The 24,549-nt window shown below is 44.5% G+C and overlaps 1 protein-coding gene and 1 non-coding gene across 8 annotated transcripts; one reads left to right on the top strand and one right to left on the bottom strand.

Annotated features, from left to right (window-relative positions):
• Positions 1-1,132: 1,132 nt before the first annotated feature.
• DENND10 (DENN domain containing 10) lies at positions 1,133-23,228 on the bottom strand. 7 transcript variants are annotated; one of them, XM_008144357.3, is made up of 9 exons: positions 23,112-23,227; positions 20,685-20,881; positions 18,583-18,662; positions 15,115-15,263; positions 13,120-13,231; positions 10,035-10,135; positions 8,552-8,659; positions 5,278-5,372; positions 1,133-2,710 (listed from the first exon to the last, which is right to left on the bottom strand). In XM_008144357.3, the coding sequence occupies exons 1-9, from the start codon at positions 23,164-23,166 to the stop codon at positions 2,534-2,536; spliced, it is 1,074 nt and encodes a 357-aa protein (XP_008142579.1). In that variant the 5' UTR covers positions 23,167-23,227; the 3' UTR covers positions 1,133-2,533. The 7 variants fall into 7 exon arrangements, with proteins under 7 accessions (XP_008142579.1, XP_054584798.1, XP_028005385.1 ...); XM_054728823.1 differs by lacking the exon at positions 23,112-23,227 and adding an exon at positions 22,802-22,879; XM_028149584.2 differs by lacking the exon at positions 8,552-8,659 and having other exon boundaries at positions 23,112-23,228.
• On the top strand, positions 14,562-14,664 carry LOC114232561 (U6 spliceosomal RNA). The gene has a single exon (XR_003618634.2). It is a non-coding gene; the product is annotated as a U6 spliceosomal RNA (small nuclear RNA).
• Positions 23,229-24,549: the final 1,321 nt, after the last annotated feature.

The following is a 24,549-nucleotide window of genomic DNA, read 5'->3' as shown; positions in this document are numbered from 1 at the left end:
CTCTTCTGTGGCCACTGCTACTGCCAGCTCAGTCCAACAGCACCCCCTGCTGGTAAGACTCGCCTTATTTCTGCCTGGCTCCCCGTCCAGGCTCCAGCTGGCTCTTCTACACCACACCTGCTTAATAGCCTTCAGCGGCTTCTCAGCACTTCAGGATCAAGTCCAAATTCCTTGCCATGCAGGCTGAAAGCCTTTGCCTTACTCATCTCTTGCCGCTCCCTTTCATCACTCTGGAGCAACATCCAGCTCCTCGGAGGCCGTGTTCTCTCTGCTCTGGGCCTTCACACCTACTTTCCTCTGCTCTGGACTGACTCCTACTTATGCTTCAGGTCTGACTTGGACTTCAGTCACTCCCTCCAGGAGGCCTTCCAGGATTCCCAGTGCCGAATCAGGTGCCTCTCCTGTGCCCCCAGCACTTGTGTCTAACACTTGCCACACCCCAGTGCAATGGCCTGTTTGCAGACCCAGTGCCCCTGTAGACTGTCACTGAGAGCAAGAACTGCCTTGTGCATCAAGGAAGCCCTAGGTCACAGTGGTCGGCAAACTCATTAGTCAACAGAGCCAAATATCAACAGTACGATTGGAATTTCTTTTGAGAGCCAAATTTGTTAAACTTCTTCTAACGCCACTTCTTCAAAATAGACTCGCCCAGGCCGTGGTATTTTGTGGAAGAGCCACACTCAAGGGGCCAAAGAGCCGCATGTGGCTTGCGAGCCGCAGCTTGCCGACCACTGCCCTAGGATACAACAGTGCACCGTGCAGAGTAGGTACCGAACATTTGCATCCTGGAGGAATGTTTCCCCTGCCCAAACCATCAAAGAATGTATCTGGCTTTCAGTTTTTCCAGGGCCAGAATGATGCTTATCACCTAATTTGATAAAAAGGGTTTCATAACAGCCTAAAAGGATACAATTAGTCAAATTGACCTACCAGATGTCTCAGTATAGCCCCAGGCTTACACTACACAAAAGAACAAAATGTACAAAGGCTCCAGACGAAGGCTCGCCCACTACAGGAGAGGAAGGTGAGGGCATCTTTTCAAGGAGACACCCTGAAGTTGGTTGCTGTAGGAACAGGCGATGGAGGACGAGGGCAGGGACATGCGGGTTGGAGGAAAGGAGCCTGGACCCTCTTCACTTTCAAAGATGTCTTTTAATAACCCCCAGCACACCTGCACTTGAAAGGTTGTGCTTTTTTCGGAGGGGAGAATTCGAGAAAGGGCACAATTTTTCATCTACCTAAATAGGGTTGCGTATCAAAATATTTCCATTTTATTTCTGCATCATACATTTGCAATTTTAACAACTTCGATCATTAGCTAATGCAGTAATACAAAAATGAGGGAGAAAAAGATGTTAGTATTCATTTTCATAAAGTGCAGAATTAATTTTAAATTGTTTGCCTTAGTAAACAAAACCTCATTTCAGGTCCACCCTTACCCAAGGAGGAAGAGAAAGGGCTATTTTAAACTTTTTACTTAAGTGAAAGATCCAATAAAGACAAGATTTTTTGCAAACATTTTTTTCTGGGTAAGATTTCCAAGGACAACAGTACTGACTGTAAAATAACCTCTGAGAGTTCATGTGAATACATACAATAACCTGACAAGTACTTAACTTAGGCCTCCTATGACGAGAAAGGTACACAACTGAACAGGAACCGGAACTTCCTATGTGGCCAAATCCCTTTTTACTGGAGTTCTTGAAGACCTGGTTTGGGCCCTTGCGGGCAGTTAATTCTTACACTCGCTTGCCAATCGTGTCGAGTTGCTAGTTCAGTTATACAGGCATTTATATTCAAAATGGGCTGCTTGTTTTACTCTGCTATATAAGCACTGGCGTCTTTCAAAGTAATATTGCTAGCAACAAGGTTAATCGAGGAGCATGGTGGCTTCAGTTTGCCAAATGCTTACCTCTGAGACAGTATAAATACGGGTTATTAAAGTTGTCTACTCAAGTATAAAATCTATGCAAAAGCCTCAGAATATAGGTAAAATGTTCAAAGGCCAAGAAAAAATTTTTTTTCTTTTACAAGAAAGTGCAACTGCAGGGTCTTTTGAATGATCTCTGGACAGTCCTGCAGAAAACTTAGTAGTTTGGCTCAGAAAGTAGAGTTCCTCATGAGGAATTAAAGTTCTTCCTAGAAGAATACAAAGCAAAATTTCAGGCAGCTTTCTGAAAATAAATCATTAGTTTGTGGCGACACAATGAGGCAAACTGGAACTTATCACGAAGGCTTTCGGATCTGCTGTGACTTACGCGAGAACTCGACAGAACTTTTTTCTCTTACGCCAGCACATCAGGCCATTTTATAACTTATTTGTGGTAGTTACAGCATTTTGTCCAACATGGGTAACAGGCGTGAAACTGATCAGACAAGAGAAAATCCTAAGTGTTTTCCTATGTTTCAGTGCTTTTCAGGTCAAATCTCAATACTTTCAAATAAATCATTAAAATATACCATTTTCTTTGTTATTTTCAGTATTGGACATAGTTAGTGGGTAATCATGTCCTCAGTGAGCCCATTCTGGCAGTCAGATTTTCAGCATTTGTTCGGCGGCTGCTAGGTGGTAAAGGAAGTTTTCTGTTGCTGGTGGGAATCGTCTTTGCTTTAGTGCCTCAAGATTGAGAACACGCTTTCCTCCATCGCCTGAAACTTCTGAAAATGGTGCCAAGTTGGTGAAGATTTCTTTTGTTTTTAGGGAAATGTCCTTTAATAAAAACAGGCAAATATGCAATACATTAGCACTGAAAAATAGGAGTAGTTTGTTGCATTTTAACAGAATTCTTCCTGCTATTTTTAAAAGTATATCAAATTAACTTCATAAATTAGAAAAAGTGAAACAAAGTTAGATTAACAGAATAATCAGTATCACGGATTATTTTTTCTGCCTCTGAATTTGCCTATTCTGGGTACCTCATAGAAGAGGGATCATACAATACATGTCCTTGGGTGTCTGGCTATTTCACTTAGAATAAAGTTTCCAAGGTTCACCGTTTTGGAACTTCATGCCTTTTTAAGGCTGAATAATATTCCACAGTTTCTATACACTACATTGTGTTTATCCATTCAGCCACTGATGAACATTCCGGCTACTTTCACCTTTTTTTTTGGCTATTGTTAGTAGTGCTGCTACGAACGTGGGTGTACAAATACCTGAGTCTCTGTTTTCAGTTCTTGATAAATACCCAGAAATGGATTGCTGGGTGTATGGTAATTCTATGGTTAGCTTTTGGAGGAACCCTGCTATCATTTCTAGAACAGAGCTCTTCTGCCGGGGATAAGAAACCCAGCGCCTGCCACCTGGGCTTTGTTCCTCTTCACCGACTCACATTCCTTTGGAGGCTGAGGACTCCCCAGAGCTCACATCCAAGTCATGTCCTTTTCTTGGTCTGCTGACATCATTAACCTTTCAAATATTTTTGGCCCTGGCCCGTGAGGCTCAGTTGGTTGGAGTGTTGTCCTGTACACTGAAAGGTCTCGGGTTAGATTCCTGGTCAGGGCACATACCCAGGTTGCAGGTTGGATCCCCAGTTGACCCAGGTTTCTCTCTCTCTCCCTCCCTTTCTTTCTCTCTCTTTTAAAATTCAATACAAACATCCTTGGGTGAAGATTTTTTAAAAATTATATATATATATATAGATATATATATATATATATATATCTATATATATATATTACCCTACAACATACTGGACACATTCATTATACATTATACTGAGTAATCTTGTATCACTTTCAGTCCATTGAAAACCACTAATTCAAAACTCAAATTTACATATTTCACCAACTCTACAATGTAGAGTCAATGTTTTTACTGTAATGTTGACAGAGGGATGGATGGGCAGCTCCTCAAGATAAAACCCACCCACTCTTCCTGGCCAGCTGGATGGCCACCAGCACTGAATATAAAGAACAGCGCTGCTGACGGGTCCCTGATAAAACCTGTGGGCACCCTCACCCTTCAGCACCCTCACCCTTCAGCACCCTCTAGCTCACGTCACTTTCTCCGAGCTATCTGATCCCTGATCTAATATTTTATACCTCAACCCCTTGTTTCTGTCACAGTATTCATTTATTGAGTCTTACAATGATCTTGTTACTTGCATTATTTTCAATTCATCTACGCTAAAATACAGGCCACGAGGGCAGGCACTTTGCTCGCCACTGCCCTGTGCAATGCCTGACATATAGTCGTTGCTCAATAATTATCACTTAAGTACATGAGTGGGTTAATGAAAGAAAAGAGCCAGGTGCAACCAGGAGCGTAGGGCCTTCCCATCAGAGGAGGCCCCGAGGTAGGGTTCACAGGTGCAGACGGGAGACAATCTTTCCAGGCCCCTGGCCCCCAGCGTCTGAGACGGGTCTAGTTGAGGCCGGGCCTGAGAGAGGCTGAAGTGTATCCTGCAGAAGAGGATCAAGTTGCACAATGCCAACTAGGGCGGAGGCCGGCCTGGCTGCGTGCAGAGGAGGGGCTTTATCACCATGTGGAGAGGCGTAAATAGACCCATTTGATCCTGGCCAGGTAGTTGTTGGTTAGAGCATCGTCCCAATACACCAAAGGTGCGGGTTCGATTCCCCGGTCAGGACACATACAAGAATCAACCAATGAATGCCTAAATAAGTGGAACAACAAATTAATATTTCTCTCTCTTTCTCCCTCTTACCCCCTCTCTCTAAAATCAATTAAAAGATCAAAACAAAAACCATTTGCCATCCCAATCTGGAAAGGGGAGAGGAGAGGGTCCACATGGCACTGTCGCCAGCTGCCAAGTAGAGCTCAGAGGAGCGAGCCCTGCAGCGGGTGACACCAGAGTCTGCTGGGTTTGGCAGGTCTGCCTTTTCAGTGTCCTGGAGACTTCACATCAAAGCTAGATTTGGACACTCTTATCTGGTTCCTCATGCTCAGCAGCAACCTTCTCTTTACAATTTGTTTCTCCAGGAAAATTCTGCTAGGAGAGAATGCACTGGCCGGTCCAGAACATCATTTCAGACCACCTAGAAGTTATATTTCTCACCATAATGCTTGGCTTCAGGACCAGCCCAGCCCCTCCCCGCCATAAAGATCTTATCCTCAGAGACTGATAGCCGATTGGCTATGGCAGCCCCGCCTGTTCATTTCCAGCAGGTCCATCTGCAAACCCTCATGAGCATCTGCCCGCTGGTCTCTCCCAGTCACGTCCCTCTGTCACGTGCACAGCAGGTAAGGAGCAGCTCTGCGCACACGGCCCAGCAACACGGGTCAGGAGCTGAGTAAGTCGTCGGGGAAGGAGTTACCTGTATAACTTGGCTGTCCGATTTCTCTGGATCTTCTGCAGACTGAACAATTAGATGACCAATCTCTTTGTGCAGTTTGCCCATTGTCATGGCCTCTGGTGAGAGTAAGAATATGTTGTGTGAATATTTAGAAGTTTAAATAATAAAAATAGCCCTGGCCGGTTTGGCTCAATGGATAGAGCGTCAGACTACAGACCAAGGGGTCCCGGGTTCAATTCCAGTCAAGGGCACGTACTTTGGTTGCAGGCTCCTCCCCGGCCCGTGACCTGGTCCAGACGAATACAGGAGGCAACCAATTGATGTGTTTCTCTCACATCGATGTTTCTGTCTTTCCCTCTCTCTTCCACTCTCTCTAAAAATCAATGGGAAAATATCCACGTGTGAGGATTTAAAAATAATAATAATAAATAATCATGCCATCTATCTGAAAATCTGAAAGATCAAACAGGGAATTTTCAAAAAGCAACTGACGTGGAGCTATTTGAGATCTTGCTCCCAGGTATATGTTGTCAGTTTGGTTCAAATAAAAATTTTATAAAAAAAGCACTGACCCCCTCATTTCCTTCTTCTTGCTAAACACATGCTGAGAGGTAAAAGGCATAATCGTAATTTATATACTTTGTGTCCACAATAAAAACACACCAATACCAAACCAAATTTCTCCTTCAGACCTACCGATGAAGATTTTTATTTTTTAAATATATTTTATTGATTTTTTACAGAGAGGAAGGGAGAGGGATAGAGAGTTAGAAACATCGATGAGAAACATCGATCAGCTGCCTTCCTGCACACTCCCTACTGGGGATGTGCCCGCAACCAAGGTACATGCCCTTGACCGGAATCGAACCTGGGACCCTTCAGTCCTCAGGCGGACGCTCTATCCACTGAGCCAAACCGGTTAGGGCAGGATTTTTATTTTTCTCTAGACAGCACCTAATGAAAGCTTCTGACTACACACACGTCGTGAGTTTGAGCCCCGAGCTGACTTTCCTCACCAGGTCTTACAGTTAGGAATGCAAGTTTACCTTCCTGGCAGGAATATTGTGAAAGCAGCGCTTCCTGACAGCCCCGCGGAAGCCTGAACATGCAGTGTGGCAGGGCCCTTAGGACGGAGCGGAGAAAACCGCCGCCGTTGCATTACGTATAAGCAGTGCTACTCTGCAGCGAGGAGAGTAACGTGTTTGTCACCCCGAGGGACAAACGTGCATGTGCTGACTGGGATGAGCCCACTTTACAGACTCAGAGCAACATCTGGCAGCAAGGAGATGGCCCCCCTTTCAGCAATGTACGTGGCCCAGCCACAGCTAGCTTTCTATCACTTTGGCTTTACAAAAGGTCGTATTGCCTAAAGATGATTTTTAAAAAACACATTATTTTTATTGATTTCAGAGAGGAAGGGAGAGGGAAAGAAAGATAGAAACATCAATGATGAGAGAGAATCATTGATTGGTCGCCCCCCACTGGGGATCAAGCCCACAACCCAGGCACATGCCCCTAACCGGAATTGAACCCGCGACCCTTCAGTTCGCAGGCTGACGCTCTATCCACTGAGCCAGGCCAGCCAGGGCAAAGATGATTTTGTATTTAAAATGTTTCACCATGAGCATGCATTATGTTTGTAATTTTAAAACAAATGAAAGAAAGTAGTTCTGTTTTATCTAACGAAGTCCCTCATCAGCCAGCACTCAGCTATTCCTACTTTCCGGAGAAAAATACATAAATGACAACAGAAAAGCTGTTCCCAGGAATTCCCATCTATAACCAACACCTCACAAGTGCCTGGGCACATACACAGTTAACTCAACCTTTACCGTTTTACGTAGCTATAATTTGGAACAATTTCGCTTCCAGAGTTGGCACTAGAACACCCTTTCTTGATCGTAGCTCCAAGAATGCTTTCATGTCCTTGGCTTACTGAGACATCCTTCACACACATTTTCCACAGAGGATCACAGCCAACCCTTGTGTAGTGACAAATGTCTCCACGTTCTTTAATAATGCTTCCTTCAGGAGGCGCGGCCTGTTTCCTCTCCCTTAAGTGGGACTCGACTTACTGGCTTTCTTCTGACAAACAGACCATGGAGGAAGTGATGTGTGACTTCTGAGACGAGGTCATAAGGGCCCTGTGGTCTCCTCTCTGTCTCTTGGGGAAGCCAGCTGTCAGGTCATGAGAACTCCCAAGCCGCCTAAGGAGAGGCCCACGTGCGAGGGCTCCTGCCAACAGCCGTGTGAGTTAGCTGGGCAGTGCAGCCTCTTGCCCCAGCCGAGCCTTCAGATAACTGCAGCCCGGGCACTATGTTGATTAAAAACTCATGAGAGCCAAAACCGGTTTGGCTCAGTGGATAGAGCATCGGCCTGCGGACTCAAGGGTCCCAGGTTCGATTCCGGTCAAGGGCATGGACCTTGGTTGCGGGCACATCCCCAGTGGGGGGTGTGCAAGAGGCAGCTGATCGATGTTTCCCTCTCATTGATGTTTCTGACTCTCTATCCCTCTCTCTCTTCCTCTCTGTAAAAAATCAATAAAAAACAAAACAAAAAAAAAAACTCATGAGAGCCCTTGAGCCAAACCTCCCAGTTAAGTCAGTCCTGAATTCCCGTCCCACCAAAACTGTGAGATAAATATTTGTTTTGAATCACTAAGTTTAGAAGGGATTTCTTATACAGCAATAGATAATACACCTTGTTTAAATATGAAGTGTAGAAACAGATGAAGACTATCTTATTAACATATACGGTGCAGCATAAGCATCAAGGATTATTATTACTAACACTAGAGGCCCGGTGCACGGGTTCGTGCACCAGTGGGGTCCCTCGGCCTGGCCTGCGCCCTCTCACGATCTGGGACCCCTCAGGGGATGTCAGACTGCCGGTTTCAGCCTGATCCCCGCAGGCTAGGCTGAGGGACCCCACTGGTGCACAAATCTGTGCACCGGGCCTCTAGTATGCATATAAGATCTTTGGTTAATCTCTTCCCCATTCTCCCCTTCACTCTGAGATTCATCAGTCTGTTCCATGTTTCATGCCTGTGCATTGAGCGTCTGCCCCCCTGGTGGTCAGTGCACATCATAGCTACCGGTTGAACGGTTGCTTAGGCTTTTATATATATACATAGATGGCTATGCCTATAAGAATAAATGCTGTGTTTTAGACACACAAAAATCCCTCTAGCAGTTAAGCAGACTTTCAAATACTGGTTTTAGAGGATCAGTCTAAAAAAAATACAACTGCTTGGCTTACATCTTGTATCAACAACAGAAGAGAACAGAAAACTAACCTTTCGCAAGTGGGGCAATGGTAATCTCACTGTCTGCCAGGTTCACAAACACGTCATACAGGTCTGATCTATTGCTCACCTCCGAGTCTACAAATCCGGCAATGTAACCTGTGTTAGAGATGGAGTACGAAGAAATCACATTGTGAACACATCAAGAGAATTGAGTCTAAAAAGCTAACCAGCTGCTTCTTTTCACTGCTTTACTTATTCAGGGCACATTAGCTGTGCCCTGTGGCATTTATTAAGACTACGTTATTGTCAACTGCCTGAAGAAACTCACATAACTCAAAATGTTCCAAAGCCAGACTTCGGTGTCAACGAAGGAGAATGAAGGAAAGCATTTACTTTTCAGTCGTTGCTTTTGGGGCAAAAATGACAGATGAGGCAGAAAATAGCAAGGATGCTTTTGATCAGCATTCCCCTGTAGGTCCTTGTCTTCAAGATGTCATAGCCAAACACCCAGGTTTCTCAGGGATAGTGGGTGGAAACAGTATCATCATCATCTTTCACCAATTTCAGAACTGATACAGTAAGTGCTATGGGAATCAGGGCAACTCTAGAATTAGCAGACCTTTGGAATTGGTGTGAACAATTCCCAGACTTCTCATATTTCTTTAAAAATATGGTTTTATTGATTTTTGAGAGACAGGAAGGGAGAGGACAAGAGATGGAAACATTGATGAGAGAGCAACATCAATTGGCTGCCTCCTGCATGCCCCCTACTGGGTATCAAGCCATCAACCTGGGCACGTGCCCTGACTGGGAATGGAACCCGTGACCTCTTGGTGCCTGGGACGATGCTCAACCAACTGAGCCACACCAGCCGGGCATGCAAGTATAACAACATCATTTAAAAACAATTTCATTATTTTCTTTAAGGAAAGCATATGACAAGGTAAGGCTCATATTATACTCTAAATCAAATCACTGGTAAGGAAACTTTAAGACTTGACAAATTAAAAATAAGTTATATTTTGATGATGGCTGCATAAAAATGTGAATGTACTTAATGCCACTGCACTACACACTTAACACTGATTAAGTTGAGCCCTGGTCGGTGTGGCTCTGTTCGTTGAGCATCATCCTGTACACCGAAATGTTTCAGGATTGATCCTGGGATCCCCGGTTGAGGTGAGTGTGGAAGACAGCAGGTCAATGTCCTCTCCCATGATGTTTCTCTCTCATACCCCCCTGCCCATTCCCTCTCTGGAATCAATAAACATATCCTCAGGTTAGAATTTTTAAAAAGTTAAAAAAAAAATTAAGATGAGAAATTTTGTGTTACATGTATTTTACCCAATTTTTTTCTAAATTAAAGGGCGGGGGGGTTGGTTCCATTTGCCAAAGAAATAATAACTGATCAGTACTCTCCTCAGGAATGCACACATACACAAAAAACACACAAAAATACCCAAAAAAACAAAGAACCAAGAAATCCTAGCTACAGCCATGCCCCTGCTCTGGGGTCCTGTGGCCTGCCTACCTGTGCACAGCTGCAGGGCTTCCAGCTCATCGGCATCCAGGTGCACGTACGAGTGAAGAATGGTCCAGTCCTGTCGATGCCACACCAAGGCAGGCAGGGTTCTGGAGAATCAAAGTGAGAACGCAAATGGCTGCTGGCCTGCACCTGAGAGACTCAGCTTGCCCTCTTCCCTCTTCCCCGGGGAGGAACTGGATATTAGAGGCAGAGGGGAGAACCAGCTCTAAATGGGCCAACAGCTCCAGGCTTTAAACAACAATGTTTTAAACTCTGCTTCTGGTGTCAGATTAGCTACAAAAAGCTCAAGATGGAGTTTCAAAAGAAACCTGGTAAAGAGAAATGCTTCAAAGGTTTTCCTCCAAACACCCTACGCTCTAGACTGCCACGGAGAGGGAGTCTCAGATCTGAGGGTACAATCTAAAGAGGGCTCTGTCAGCAAAAAAAATTATTAGTTTTATTCAATACTCGAGGCCCAGTGTATGGATTTGGTCACTGGTGGGGTCCCTCAGCCTGGCCTGCGGGGATCGGGCTGAAAGTGGCTTTCCAACATCCCCTGAGGGGTCCTGGACTGTGAGAGGGGGCAGGCCAGGCCGAGGGACTCCACCAGTGCACGAATCCGTGCACCAGGCCTCTGCCATCCCCCAATGGGTCTGAGGTGCGGGTGAAGCAGATTCAGGGCCAACTGTGCCCCAGTAGCAACCTAACCCACAGCCGATTCGCAAGGAATTGGGCTCCCTCCTCCCTCCTCTCTGGGTCCGGGGTGCGGGTGAAGCAGATTTGGGGCTGACAGTGCCCTAGCAGCAATCTAACCCATGGCCAATTCAGTGAGGAATCAGGCTCCCTCCTTGACTGGTTGGAGCATCTGCCCCCTGGTGGTTATTGCACATCATAGCTACCGGGAGAACAGTTGGACGGTCACTTAGGCTTTTATATATAGAGATGTTTTTATTGATTTGAGAGATAGAGAGAGAGGAAGAGAGGGAGGAAGAGAGAGAAGAAAAAAATCAATGTGAGAGAGAGACATCAATCAGCTGCCTCCTGCACATCCCCCTACTGGGGATCTAGCTCACAACCTGGTAATGGACTGGGAGTGGAACCGGTGACCTTTTGGTACATGAGATATTGCTCAACCATCTAAGCCACCTGGGCCAGGGTGCAAAAAAATTTTTTGAAGTCTCTTATTTTATACTTAATTCCAGTTAAACACTTGGTGTTTGATTTCTACAAAATAGGTTTCCTTAAAAACAAAACAAAACAAAACTTCCAGTAAAATGACTATTACAAGATGTGTTGAGTTTATCTGTGGTTTTGTGAACCCCCTGGTGCCTTGTTACAGATCTCAGAAGCTGTGGACACCCAGTTTCAGCAAAATAAATGTAGAGGAAAAAGGTAATGGGGTAAAAAAAAATCAACAGAAAAATATCCTCGGGTGAGGATTAACAAAAAACAAATAAACAAAAACAATAACAACAAAAAGAATCTAAGACCAAGTTAGAATAGGCAAAGAAAAAACCTAAAAAACAAAACACACACACACACAACCACCCTCTATCTATCTATATAAAAGACTAATGTGCTAAGTGTCCCGACCGTCCAACTGGTCACTGTGATGCGCACTGACCACCGGGGGCAGATGCTTGATGCAGGAGCTGCTGTGACGTACACTGGCCATTAACAGAGAAACAGCACTGTGGACCTGGCACCGACAAAGCAACACTCGGCTTCCTCCAAGTGGGACACAGGCCCCGCCACCACCCCGGAGCGACAGCCCACCAAAAGGCAGCCAACACTGAACCCGTGGCACAAAATGTAGCCCACAGCCCAGCCCCGCCCAGCCTGGAAACAGTGGCTGTGGCGCTGGATAATGACATCACGTAGCAACGCCTGGCTTCCTCTCCCTAGCGACTAGCCTCCTTGGAGTTTCTTCTGCCCAGGAATACCACTTGCTTTATAGTCAGGTGCAAACATTTTACACTTTAACCAAATATCTGTGAAGCATTTTCACGTGCCTCATCTCATTTGATCCTCACAGAAGTCCTGGAATAGGTGGATAGGAGACTGGTGGAATCCTATTTCCTCTTCATTAGCCAGAAAACGGAGATTTAGAAAACTTAGAAACATGACCCAACTGAAAAGAAGTAAAAAATGGTGGACCTTGAAAATTACTTCAGGTTTTCTCACTGCATATAATATAGTCAAACACTGCTGCAGTTAAATATTTTACACTCTGTTCTCCCTGCATGATCTATAGTAATAATCTGCTTCATGTTGATATTTACTGCTGTGTTACTGACAATTACCTGAAAGAGAAGTTGGGGTGCTTCACTAGGCTAGAAAAAGTTTAGCTAAATCAGAAAGCAGGTCTAATTAAGCAAGTTTATTCTATATATATAAAAGGCTAAGTTGACTCGCGCATGCGTGATACATATAAAGCTCTCGCTGGCGCCAATTGCACGCATATATTTCAATCTGTCATTGTTGATCGTGAATTTGGTTGACACTTCTATTACAGAGAAAGGGCGAATAGTGATATTAAAATATTTCTTTTAATTAATTTCCTTTCAATGTGCACGAATCCGTGCACCGAGCCACTAGTTTATTATAAAAATAAGAGAAGAATGTGGTAAAACTGAACAGAAAAAACAACTTACTAAAAAGGGTTAGGAAACTATGACCCACAAGTAGTTACTATCTTTACACATAAAGTTTTATTGAAACACCCATGCTCATTCACTTACATAGGTACTGTCTACAGCTGCTTTTATGCCACCCATGACAGTTAAGTAGTTGGGGCAGAGACCATAAGGCCTACAAGCCTAAAATAGTTCCCCTCTGGCAAAGAAATTTTGCAAACTCCCTGCTCTAAAATATTCGTATTTCTAAAATTAAAGAAGAATCTGTCCAAATTCAGTGACTTTGAATTGCTGAATAAATCTAAACTGGATCATAAGACCAAAATGGTACTTCAGCCCCAGCCAACATATTCTATTTTTACCAAATGTGCAAGAGAACAGAGCATACACTAACACAAAGTGTCCTAAACTAGCCACCAACAACATTTACACTGTTTAGTGATGAGAGAGAATACCTGGTAAACTCCTGGACAGCTTCTATTTTGGGGTGATAGACGACAATTCTTTTCTTTAGCATCAGGGCTGTGTGTAAGATAACTGTTTCCATTCCAAACTGAGATACAATGTCTTAAAACAAAAGAAATTATAGTTTTACTACATTAAATATTACCTTAGAAAATAAAGTTTTTATTGGAAAGAACTATCATATGAATTCAAAATTATTTTCAATATAGAGAATAAATTTCGGTGAATGCTGTAAGCACAGAAGTATCTTATCTGGTGGATGGGCATTTCAATCCATACATGTGCTCCCCAGGGTGGGTGTCACAGCTGCCTACACCTGTCCCCCAAGGGACTCTATGCTGCACACATACATGAAGCCAGACTCACAAGAAAGTGGAGTAATGGTATAAAGGGAACCAGCACTGTCATAAAAACTCCTTTTTTTTTTTTGTCAATCCTCACCCAAGGACATTTTATTCCATTGCTTTACAGAGAGAGTGGAAGAGAGGGAGAGGGAAAGAGAGAGAAACAATGATGTGAGAGAGACACATCAATTGGTTGCATCCCACACATGCTCCCTGACTGAAGGTGGGAGCACTCACAACCCAGGTATGTGCCCTTGACCGGCAATTGAACCCTCAACCCTTTGGTTCCAGGGCTGATGCTCTAACCACTGAGCACACACTAGTCAGGGCAAAACTCAAGTTTTAAAAAATATTCACTGACCAGCCCCTCCCTCCCACGTCATTACTTAAGTCTTTTTGAGATAGCTGGGCGACACCGGGCACCTCTCCAGGGGTGCTTAGGAACCCTACAGAACAGTGGCATTGGCAGTGAAGGCAGGCAGGCGCTGTGGGGGGTAGACAGTGGCATTGGCAGTGAAGGCAGGCAGGCGCTGTGGGAGGAAGACAGTGGCACTGGCAGTGAAGGCAGGCAGGCGCTGTGGGGGGAAGACAGTGGCATTGGCAGTGAAGGCAGGCAGGCGCTGTGGGAGGAAGACAGTGGCACTGGCAGTGAGGACAGGCAGGCGCTGTGGGAGGAAGACAGTGGCATTGGCAGTGAGGACAGGCAGGCGCTGTGGGAGGAAGACAGTGGCACTGGCAGTGAAGGCAGGCAGGCGCTGTGGGAGGAAGACAGTGGCACTGGCAGTGAAGGCAGGCAGGCGCTGTGGGAGGACGAGAGGAAAGGCTGGCATTGCCCCAGGAGCTCTCCTCTCCTCCCTTTCTTAAGGGCCCGGAAGTCTGTGGCTTTAGTCCTGGACTGCCCCTGCCATTTGGGATTTTCCAGGTAGGAGAAAAAGGCAGGAGCTGGACGAGAAGCCTGGGTCCAGGCCTGAGCGTCCAGATGGAAGAGGCAACTGCTCTGCTCTAAGGAAAGAGCACTATGGGAGCCGGTGGAGCCCTGAAACGCAGCTGACTGGTGACAGACATTTCTATTTTAGAAGTCAGAATCTGTGCTCGCTGCGGCAGCACACACTCTAAAATCGGAAGGATACAGAGATCAGCATGGCCCTGCACGAGGATGACATGCAAATTCAGGAAGCGTTCCGTATTTTTAAAAAAGTCAGACTCTGGCCCTGGCCGGTGTGGCTCAAGGTTGAGTGTCGTCCCATGGACAGAAGGGTCACAGGCTTGATCCCCAGGAGGGGGCATGCAGAAGGCAGCCGATTGATGTTTTGCTCTCACATAGATGTTTCTCTCTTCCTTCCTCTCTCTCTAAAAATAAAAATATATACACATTAGAAAACAAAACTTGAGTAAAACAGTAAAAGTCAGAATCTTTTGGAAAGGAGCCCCACAAAAGTCTGCTTTCCTACGGCAGAATTCCAATCAAAGAAGGAAACGGAGAGGTTGAAGGACTGTCCTGCAGAGGAAATAAATGTTAGGTAGACCATCTACGTGGAAGGATGGAAAAACAGAGTCTACTGAGAGACTGTCCTTGGCTTGGGGTTTTTGTTGTTGTCGGGGTGACATAATCTGGGGTGGGGTTTTGTTTTCTTTTTTTACCTTTGATGGAGCCTGCAAGGTATGCCTTTCGGGCGTCAAAGTCCTTGCTAAGGAAAGAGCCGTTTTCTTCACTCTGGCATATCCCCTTTGTGAGAACTGCAATGTAACTCTCCATCATTTTAACTGGGCTCCCATGTTTCAGGTACATTCTGGAAGAAAGGACAAACAGCCATCATGCTTTTATTTCACGCGAACCACATGGAGAAATGCACCAAGACTAGGCGTGGGCACTTTCTAAAGCGTTGAAGCCAACTTGCTTATACACTCTGAATGCCGAATCTTTTCCTGGCAAGTGATAGTTCTAAAATTTAATTTGAAAATGTATTTATAGAAAAGCATCACCTGCGAGACCTTCGATAATTCTCTGAAGCTACTCCCTCCTTATATCTGGGGAAACCTGCCACAGCCCCCTAGGGCAGGAGAATGAGCAGGGCCCCCGGGGCCTCATTCTCCTCGGGAACATTGTACACTTATCTCCTTCTCTGTCTTACATTCATTCATAGCTGGGGTTCTTAGTCATAACAACTCTGTTTTATTGCTTGGATTTCCTTTGACAAGAAAGGAGGTTTATGCAGTGTTCACAGAGAAAGCAGTAATTAGTTGTAAAACCTGTATTTAATAGCAGAGTCCCAGAGATAACTATATTTAGATCATTAAGAAATCACACTCCTTTAAGTTTTTGGTGATAAATGCACACTAGATACATTCATCAAGTTAAATCTTCCAGAAAATGCTGACAGGAAACTGGCTCCGTTTATAGCTCGCATGTGAAATCAATCCCTCCCCCGGAAATCTCTGCCTATGAGTAACCAAATCTAAATTTTGCTTGGAAAGCAGGGCTGGGTCTACTTGAGCCTTTTAGCAGCTGGCAGAGAAAATTGGGAAGAAAATAAAACCAACGTTTAAGTTAGATCACTTGAAAATGATACTTATTGTAGATTAAGTTTCATTAAGATAATGAAAAAGAGTTTTAACTGTTTATCAAATTTTGTCAGTCATCAGTGTTTTTCTATTTTTTTCAATGTACAAAATGAGAAAAAAAAAGGTACAGAACAATGACTATGGCAAGCTATCATATACGAAACATAGTGACGCCATGAACTCATCCACATGCTTATCTCCAGTTGGACATAAACAAAGCAGGCCAGGAGCTGCCTCGGGGGTGGGGGTCGGGAGGTAGAGGTGGAGGCTGGGCACGGGGATGGGACTTAGTTTTTCACTGTATGCCCTCCTGCACCGCTGTGTGTTTTTTAACTCTGTGCTTATATTACCACCCAAAATACACCAAAACCAAAACCACACCATCACAATATAAAACAGAAACAACAGACAGTAAGGAAAAGAGAAACATGAGAAAGGTAGGATAAGATGACTTCCCACATGACAAGCCCGGGCCATGAGAGACTGAGCAGAGGGAGGGATCCCCCAAAACCATTTCACAGGAAAAACACAAAGCACAACGTAGGGGACCATACTCCGATGGAGACCCACAAGCTGTCATACGTGGCTTAGACCACGGACTGTGAGTATGCCTGGTTCTCTACCAGAGCCATCAGCGGGAGGGACCAGAAGAGGAAGAGGTTCGTGCCAACTGACCTGGATCCCATAGAGGGAATGAGCCCCGAACCCCCATGTGGCCTCCACTGCCACCTCAGCAGCATGCTGTGGAAGGAATGCCTGCCTGCTTCTCTCAGCAGGCACGGAAGGGAGCACGACCATGGGAACCTCACCATTATAAAAACATCTCATCACTATGGTATACTAGTACATCTGAAACTAACAGACTGCATGTCAACAGTTATTGAAAAATTAAAAAATGTATTTTAAAAGTGTTTGTCTATGTGCATGTGCATGCAAACACATGCATTCATGGAGAGTATGTGTGTGCATGCATGCACTTGAGTACACTGGTGTGTACACATGTAAGGGTAAGCAGGAGAGTTCACTAAGAGGCAGCGGAGGGGGCTGGCAATAGCTCCGAGTCCTCACTGCCCTTGCACAGTAGCAGAAGAGAATCCAGAATGCGACAGGGACGTGGCACCACTGAAGCTGAGAAACCCTCTGGGCTTCCTGGAATTCAGTGAAGTAACCTAATCCTGCCTCAATCAATTGAAATGGGAATCCAATGTTTGTTGAAAAACACCTTTACAACGTCTTTAGTTCACAGCTGTTGGACGGTGTCTCTCCTAACAATAATAATCTCTTTTTGTACCATATTAGCAGACAATTGTTGATATTCCACAGTGAGCCATACACCTGGAATTTATCTTAGGACAAGAAGTCTTTCTTAGCATAGCTGGCTGCAAAAACAGTAAAACTTCATTTTGTCAAAATACAACCTAACAGAAACCCTTAGGTTATGAGAAGGTATTCTTACGCTATGCCATGTGTATGCACATAAAAATGGCAAGAAGGAAACCATTTATCAGGCTTATAGTGGGAAAAACAAAACTCGCCTCATTCACACCAAATCCAAGCTACTCCCTGGGTATGAGCCTGAGGGCTGAGTAATACAGAACACCCAGACTTCTAAGTCTATCTCGTGACAACAATATTTTTAAAAAACTAAACTAAAACCCTGCAAAAGTTTTCATTATAGAAAAAAGCCAATATCGCCTGGCTGGTTTGGCTCAGTGGATAGAGTGTCGGCCTGCGGACTGAAGGGTTCCAGGTTTGATTCTGGTCAAGGGCACATGCCAGGGTTGCTGGCTCGGTTCCCAGTATGGGACGTGCAGGAGGCAGCCGATCAATGATTCTCTCTCATCATTGATGTTTCTATCTCTCTCTCCCTCTCCCTTCCTCTCTGAAATCAATAAAAATTAACAATATAGATATTTTTTTTAAAAAGCCCATATTCCTCACACACAAGAAAGATTTAATAAAGTGTGCTAGATATGCTTACCAAGGCAAGAAAGTAAATTGGTGCATTTTAGATAAGTTTTTTCAACAACTAGGATCAAACTAAAGAAGTCTACTTGAATCACAATTAACCAATTAGTGAGTTTTTCAGCTCATTATTCCAGCTAAGAGATGTTTTCCTGTGCTTTAGCATAATTCAAAACGCTCCTTAATTTTCCCCAAAATGACTCCCACACACAGACCTTGCCACATACAAAGCAGCCTACCACTTCATAGAGCACTTAATTTATCTGTCCTGTTTAGGAAAATTCTAGATTGGAAATGAGTAGAAGTAACAGACCAAAAATGGCAAGTGACTCCAAACACCCAGGAACCACAACAGTTGTGCAAACTGCTTCTTCTCCTCCCCTCTACCATTTTCCCCAACGAGAGCAGCAGTATCGCTGAAGCCAAAGAGCCAGTTCCTCTTTGTGAAACCGTCTTTGAAGGGCCAGGAAAGATTAAGTTGGGGGGACAGAGGGGAAATCGACTTCCTCAGTGTAGAAATCTGCTCTGATACTAAGATCTTCATTTTTGTATATTAGTATTTAACACAGTTTTCATACAGACCTACACAATATCCTAGTGAAGGCGGCATATTTCTCTGGGTTAAAATCTTTGGCGGTCAGAACAATAGAAAAATGAGTCACCTGTCCAAAAGAAACAAAAAAAGTACACTTTTTAAAGACACTTTAATAGAATTAATTTTTATCACTATATTTTAACAAACCTCTTGTACAAGATATACCAGCATAAAAAGGAAAAGACCAAAATGTAACCAAGTCCTCACTTGCTTCTTTATACTTTTATATGTATATCCACACATATAAAAAGTTACATAGACATATATATTGCATTTCCTACATGAGAATGTAATACTTTGCCAGTGTTTTTTGAAAACAAAAATATTTCAAATATCAAAAATGTGCATTTTTATTTTAAACCCCCTAACATCATCAAAACAGAACTAGGAATGCTATAGCAGACCTACCAATTTAGCAACTATTTTTCATTAATAAAATAGAAGGATGGAAAACAACAAAAATATATCTCAGTAAAATGCTTACAATAAAAATTATAGCATTCCAGAAATAGTTAATTCTCAATAAGTTGCTATATAATCTAAAGGGCACTGTTATAATATCTTTCATTTACTTATATGCCTCTATTATTATAAATATAAATTTGATAATCATTATACCTATTATTCTCATTAATGAGAAAAATTTAGAACTTTACAAAAGCAAAGCATTTAAGAAATACATTTTAAAAATCATATTTTGAAGGGTAAAATTTCAAAATCTTGCTCTAATAGATTTGAAATCGCTGTTGATATAATTTGACAGTCTGCAGGGTAAAACTTAATAAGTCTACCTGAGAATACATCAAGACTTTACAGCAAGAACTTAATAAACATAAACCAAAGATTTTATAACATATGGAAAACTACCCTTTTGCAAATTTACATGTTCTAATTATGAATTTCTGTTTTGTCTTAATCCTCTACCAGTTTTGAAATTGTTGCCTTCCAGTTATTTTAAATGTAATTCCTTACATTTAAACTGGTATCTTGGACATGCTTCATACATGGTTATTGGCTGTAAAATTATCCCTGAAAAGATAGTCTCCACTCAGGAACATGCCAGGAGCTCAGCCACTTCTCCCCAATATTATTTTCTTTGAAAAAACCTGCTGGTTGTTTGCACGCTCACAGGGACCACATAGTGGTTTTCAACATGTCACACTGATCCTGTCCATGTCAAAGGACACAACAAAAAACCGACTGAATACTTGAGTTTCCTTAATTATCCTTTCTATTTTTAATATAGCCTTAACCAGCCACAAAGGAATAAAAAAACATTTTCTTAACTATGCCAAGGATAATTATATCCTCTAAAATAGTTTTTAATGATGGAAAAAATACTTCTAATCAGGTATTACTTTGAAAGTACTTCTACATATTTCTATTCCATCAGAGTATAACCCGAACAAGGCTTCACCACACCAACCACAGGGTCAGTCACATAATACACACCAACAAATATTTATAGCATGAATGAGAGTGAAACATGAAAGAGAACATTCCCAGTGAAACTCATATGTAGCCCTAGCCCAGTGGTCGGCAAACTCGCGAGCCACATGTGGCTCTTTGGCCCCTTGAGTGTGGCTCTTCCACAAAACACCACGGCCTGTGCGAGTCTATTTTGAAGAAGTGGCGTTAGAAGAAGTTTAAGTTTAAAAAATTTGGCTCTCAAAAGAAATTTCAATCGTTGTACTGTTGATATTTGGCTCTGTTGACTAATGAGTTTGCTGACCACTGCCCTAGCCGGTTTGGCTCAGTGGACAGAGCGTCGGCCTGCAGACTGAAAGGTCCCAGGTTCGATTCCGGCCAAGGGCACATGCCCCAGATATGGGCTAGATCCCCTATAGCGGGTGTGCAGGAGGCAGCCAATCAATGATTCCCTCTCATCACTGATGTTTCTATCTCTCTCTCCCTCTCCCTTCTTCTCTGAAATCAATAAAAATACATTAAAAAAAAAAAAGAAAATCATATTTAATGTTTTGCAAAAGCACACTGTGAATGATAAAATATAAGCTAAAAAGAGTTACTGAAATAATCTTACACCACTTTAAATATTTTTGGGTTTTTTTTTACCTGTATGCAGTCATACCTTTTTCAAAACTGAAGAATCTGGAACTTCAACTGTTGTGATATAAAACCATGTTCTTCTGTACTGACCAAAGACGAAGGGATGGAGGAGTCTGTTTTCATCTGTAAGGCAGCATTTTCTCAGCAGCAGATTCCTTAAAGTAGCTGTCGTGGAAGGATAACACCATACCCACAGAACTTCTCCATTTGTGTCCTTTTCTACGGTGGAAAGATGGTCACTGTGAGAATGTCAAACAGCAGCAAGGAAGTGAATTGATTGGTTACTCAGAAGCACTTAGTGGAATCACTTTTAACATCCTATTTTACAAAGCAACCCGGAACTGGTGAGACCCCTAATTCCCACCTACCTCCACTGCTCAAATTACCTAGCCCTCCTGACCTTGGAATTTTAGGCTACCGGAGTAAATCATGTTACCTACTGATTGTGCAAGTTCTATATTTAAAACTTTAATTTCATCATCAAAGTAAACAGCTCAATAACAAAAGAGGAGCAATCTACTAATAATAAAAACTCCAAGCAAAAATAGTCTAAATTTTAGAGAAATTTACTGCACATATAGCACCAAGAATCTAGATTTTGATCTACAGACTTAAAAAATACTTATTATGGAAAATATCAAGTATATAAAAAAGCAGAGAGAATAATAAAATTCCCCCATCTTCATCACTCATCACTCAGCTTCAACAATTACCAACATCTGGCCCTCCTTGTTTCATAAGGGGGAGGAGTGTTTCCCCTTCCATTATTTTGAAGCAAATCCCTTTATTCTTCAAGTCAACACACAAAAAAAGAAAGCCTGCTGAATAGAAAATTATTAAGTCATCTTTTTCTTCGCTGTTACCAAATAAAGTCAGAGTTTAACTCAGCCTTAACTCAGCCTTACTTCAGGCAGGACTAAGATGCCGAAGCTACTTAGGTTTGCTTTGAAACAGTTTTAAAATCACATTTAAGAAATGTTCAGATGGGTATGAGATTTGTCGGGATGATCCCTTAGTAAGTTACATAATGTCTAATCACTGAGGTGTACACTTAAAACTAATATAATATTGTATGTCAACTGTAATTAAAAAATAAAAAATGATTTAATTTTTTTTATATTTAAATTTTTTTATTGATTTCTTACAGAGAGGAAGGGAGAGGGATAGAGAGCTAGAAAAATCGATGGGAGAGAAACATCGATCAGCTGCCTCCTGCACACCCCCCACTGGGGATGTGCCAGCAACCAAGGTACATGCCCTTGACCGGAATCGAACCTGGGACCCTTCAGTCCGAAGGCTGACGCTCTATCCACTGAGCCACACAGGCCAGGGCTAATTTTTTTTTTAAATGTGTGAATACAAGAAGCCATTTCCAGATGAATGCACTTCTTTTGAGGCACTGAAAAGTAATCAGCACTTTTCGCCCGTTTTTCTCAACCCAGGCAACGTTCTTGCATACACCAGGGAAACAGTGTTTAGGGGTTTGTAAAAATCTCTTTTCAAAGGACGTGGCACGTAGGGAACCGACGGACGTTCCTTCCAGCTACCCCGTGCTCGCCATCGCCTATCAAATGAATGGTTCCTTGAAAGCCCAACCCCGAAACGCTGCACGCCGCCCCGGTACACGTCCTGGGCCGCTCAGAGATCCCAACGAACTTCCTCATCCATTGATTCCTCAAAACCGACGGGTCCCACCCACGTGATTAAGTCGACACCCGAGCTACGAGCCCAAGCTGTTTCTCAATCGATGCAGGGGTTCCCCACTGGCTGAAGTTGGGGCTCCGGGACGATACTGCAAGTGTCCTAATCCTGGTTCCGCCACTTTCTAACGTGCGTCGGTGGACACCCCGTCAAGTGTGCATCAGACATTGCCCACAGCCCCCGGGAGCCCAAGTGAGAGTTAAACGGAGATAATCCAGGCATAAAGCGCTGCACCCGGAGCTGGTAGCTGGCCACCGCGTCTCCAATCGCTGGATCACATGATCCAGGCCAGCCGGGCGCCAGCCGGGCAGTCGCGCCTGGCGTCCCCACCCTCCGAGGGACCCCGGCCCAGCCGCCTCCCCGCCTGAGAGCGGCTCTCGGCCGAGCCGGGGTCCCGCCCGCACAGCGGCCCCCTCGCAGCCGAGGAAGCTCGGTCACCTTCCACGTCCGGGCTCGTCTGCGGCCCGGAACGTCCCAGAGCTCCGCTCCCTGGACCTAGGAGGCCCGAAGGATCGCTCCGCCCCCCGCCGCCCGAACCGGGAGGGCACCAAGGGCGCAAGGGCCCATGGCCGCGGGTCGAACCCAGCGCCGAGGAGGCCTGGCCGCGCCGCCCCCTGCCCAGGCCCAACAGGAAGGGGGTCGCGCCCTCCCCACCGCAGGGGGCGGGAGGAGGGGCCGCCCCAGGCCCAGGCAGAGGTGCAGGCCTGGGGGCAGGGCGGGCCTGGGGGCAGGGCGCCTGCGTGCTCACCGATCAGCCCGACTCCGAGCATCAGCTGAGTGTCCGCCGCCCCATCCGCAGCCATCTTCCGCCGCCGCCGCCGCAGCGCGCTGCTCCCAACTCCCCGCTCGCAGGCTCCGCCCTCCCCTCCAGGGCCCGCCTACCCATTGGCCCCACCCGCAGGCTGAGGCTCCGCCCCTCCTCCAGACCCCGCCCCATCCCAGGAGGCCGCGTCCCCGCCCCACTTGTCCGGACTTCCTCCCTGCCCCTCCATTCACCTTCAGTCCTGGGTTCTTCACACTCAGAAGCCTCCCTCAGGCTCCGCAGCTTCCCACAGTTTATCTGCTCCAGATTCTCATCCGCCTTCTCTTCAACCCACTTCCCTCCGCCTTTCCTCCTTCTACCTCCGCACTCCGCTAAGAAGAGGAGTCCCGCCCTGGCTGGTTTGGCTCAGTGGATGGAGTGTCAGCCTGCGGACTGAAGGGCTCCAGGTTCAATTCCAGTCAAGGACACATGCCTGGCTTGCTGGTTCAATCCCCAGTAGGGGGAGTGCAGGACGCAGCCTAATAATGATTCTTCTCTCTTATCATTGATGTTTCTATCTCTCTCTCCCTCTCCCTTGCTCTCTGAAATCAATAATTTTTTTTAAAGAGGAGTCCTGAGGATGGACGAAGTGTCTCCATTCATTCATTCATCCATCCCAAAACAAAAAAATAATTGAGAACTTAAAATGGATTTGGAAATAGTGTTGACAAGACAGAGCATTCCAGTGGGGAGAGATGGACAATTACCAGTAAAATACTACTAAAACAGCCCAGAGCCATAAACCCATTGCAGTAAAGTAATAGTTCAGTGTGTTAGAGTGGAGAGAGGTGTACTGCTTTAAAATGGGCGACAAGGAAGGCTTCTCCGAAGAACGACTATTTGAACCGAAATCTGAATGATGGAAAGGAGCCAGACAGTTAGGGTGGCTCAAGGATCCTTCCTTCTGAATCCTCTGCACCTCCATCCCCAAATCACACAAAACGAATTAGGGAGGTCCTTGGTGTCTACAGGAATACTAAGAAAAGCATGTATTTACTGCTCAACTTAATAATTATTATAAATGTAGTTTAAGCATTTCCCTTTTATTATTATTTTAAAAATATATTTTTATCGATTTTGGAGAGGAAGGGAAAGAGAGAGAGAGATAGAAACATCAATGAGCCCTAGCCGGCTTGGCTCAGTGGATAGAGTGTCAGCCTGTGGACTGAAGGGTCCCAGGTTCGATTCCAGCCAAGGGCACATACCTGGGTAGCGGGCTTGATCCCCAGTAGGGGATCATGCAGGAGGCAGCCAATCAATTATTCTCTCTCATCATTGATGTTTCTATCTCTCTCTCCTCTCCCTTCCTCTCTGAAATCAATAAAGAAATATTTTTTTTTAAAAAAAGAAAGATCAACCAAAGGACTTGTGTGCATGCATACGA

Source organism: Eptesicus fuscus, chromosome 17 (assembly GCF_027574615.1).
Source record: "Eptesicus fuscus isolate TK198812 chromosome 17, DD_ASM_mEF_20220401, whole genome shotgun sequence".
Taxonomy (NCBI): domain Eukaryota; kingdom Metazoa; phylum Chordata; class Mammalia; order Chiroptera; family Vespertilionidae; genus Eptesicus; species Eptesicus fuscus.
Note: the sequence above shows the minus strand (reverse complement) of the source record. Positions and strands in the feature narration are given on the sequence as shown.

Bases quoted from the DNA above. Each gene is read 5' to 3' on its own strand.
- DENND10 (XM_008144357.3), bottom strand. From the start codon at position 23,166: ATGGCTGCGGATGGGGCGGCGGACACTCAGCTGATGCTCGGAGTCGGG. The intron at 10,136-13,119 runs GTATTCTCTCTC...TTGATTCTCCAG, and splicing joins GCTGTCCAGGAGTTTACCAG to AACCCTGCCTGCCTTGGTGT. The intron at 2,711-5,277 runs GTAACTCCTTCC...TTTTTATTAAAG, and splicing joins CGGACAGCCAAGTTATACAG to GACATTTCCCTAAAAACAAA.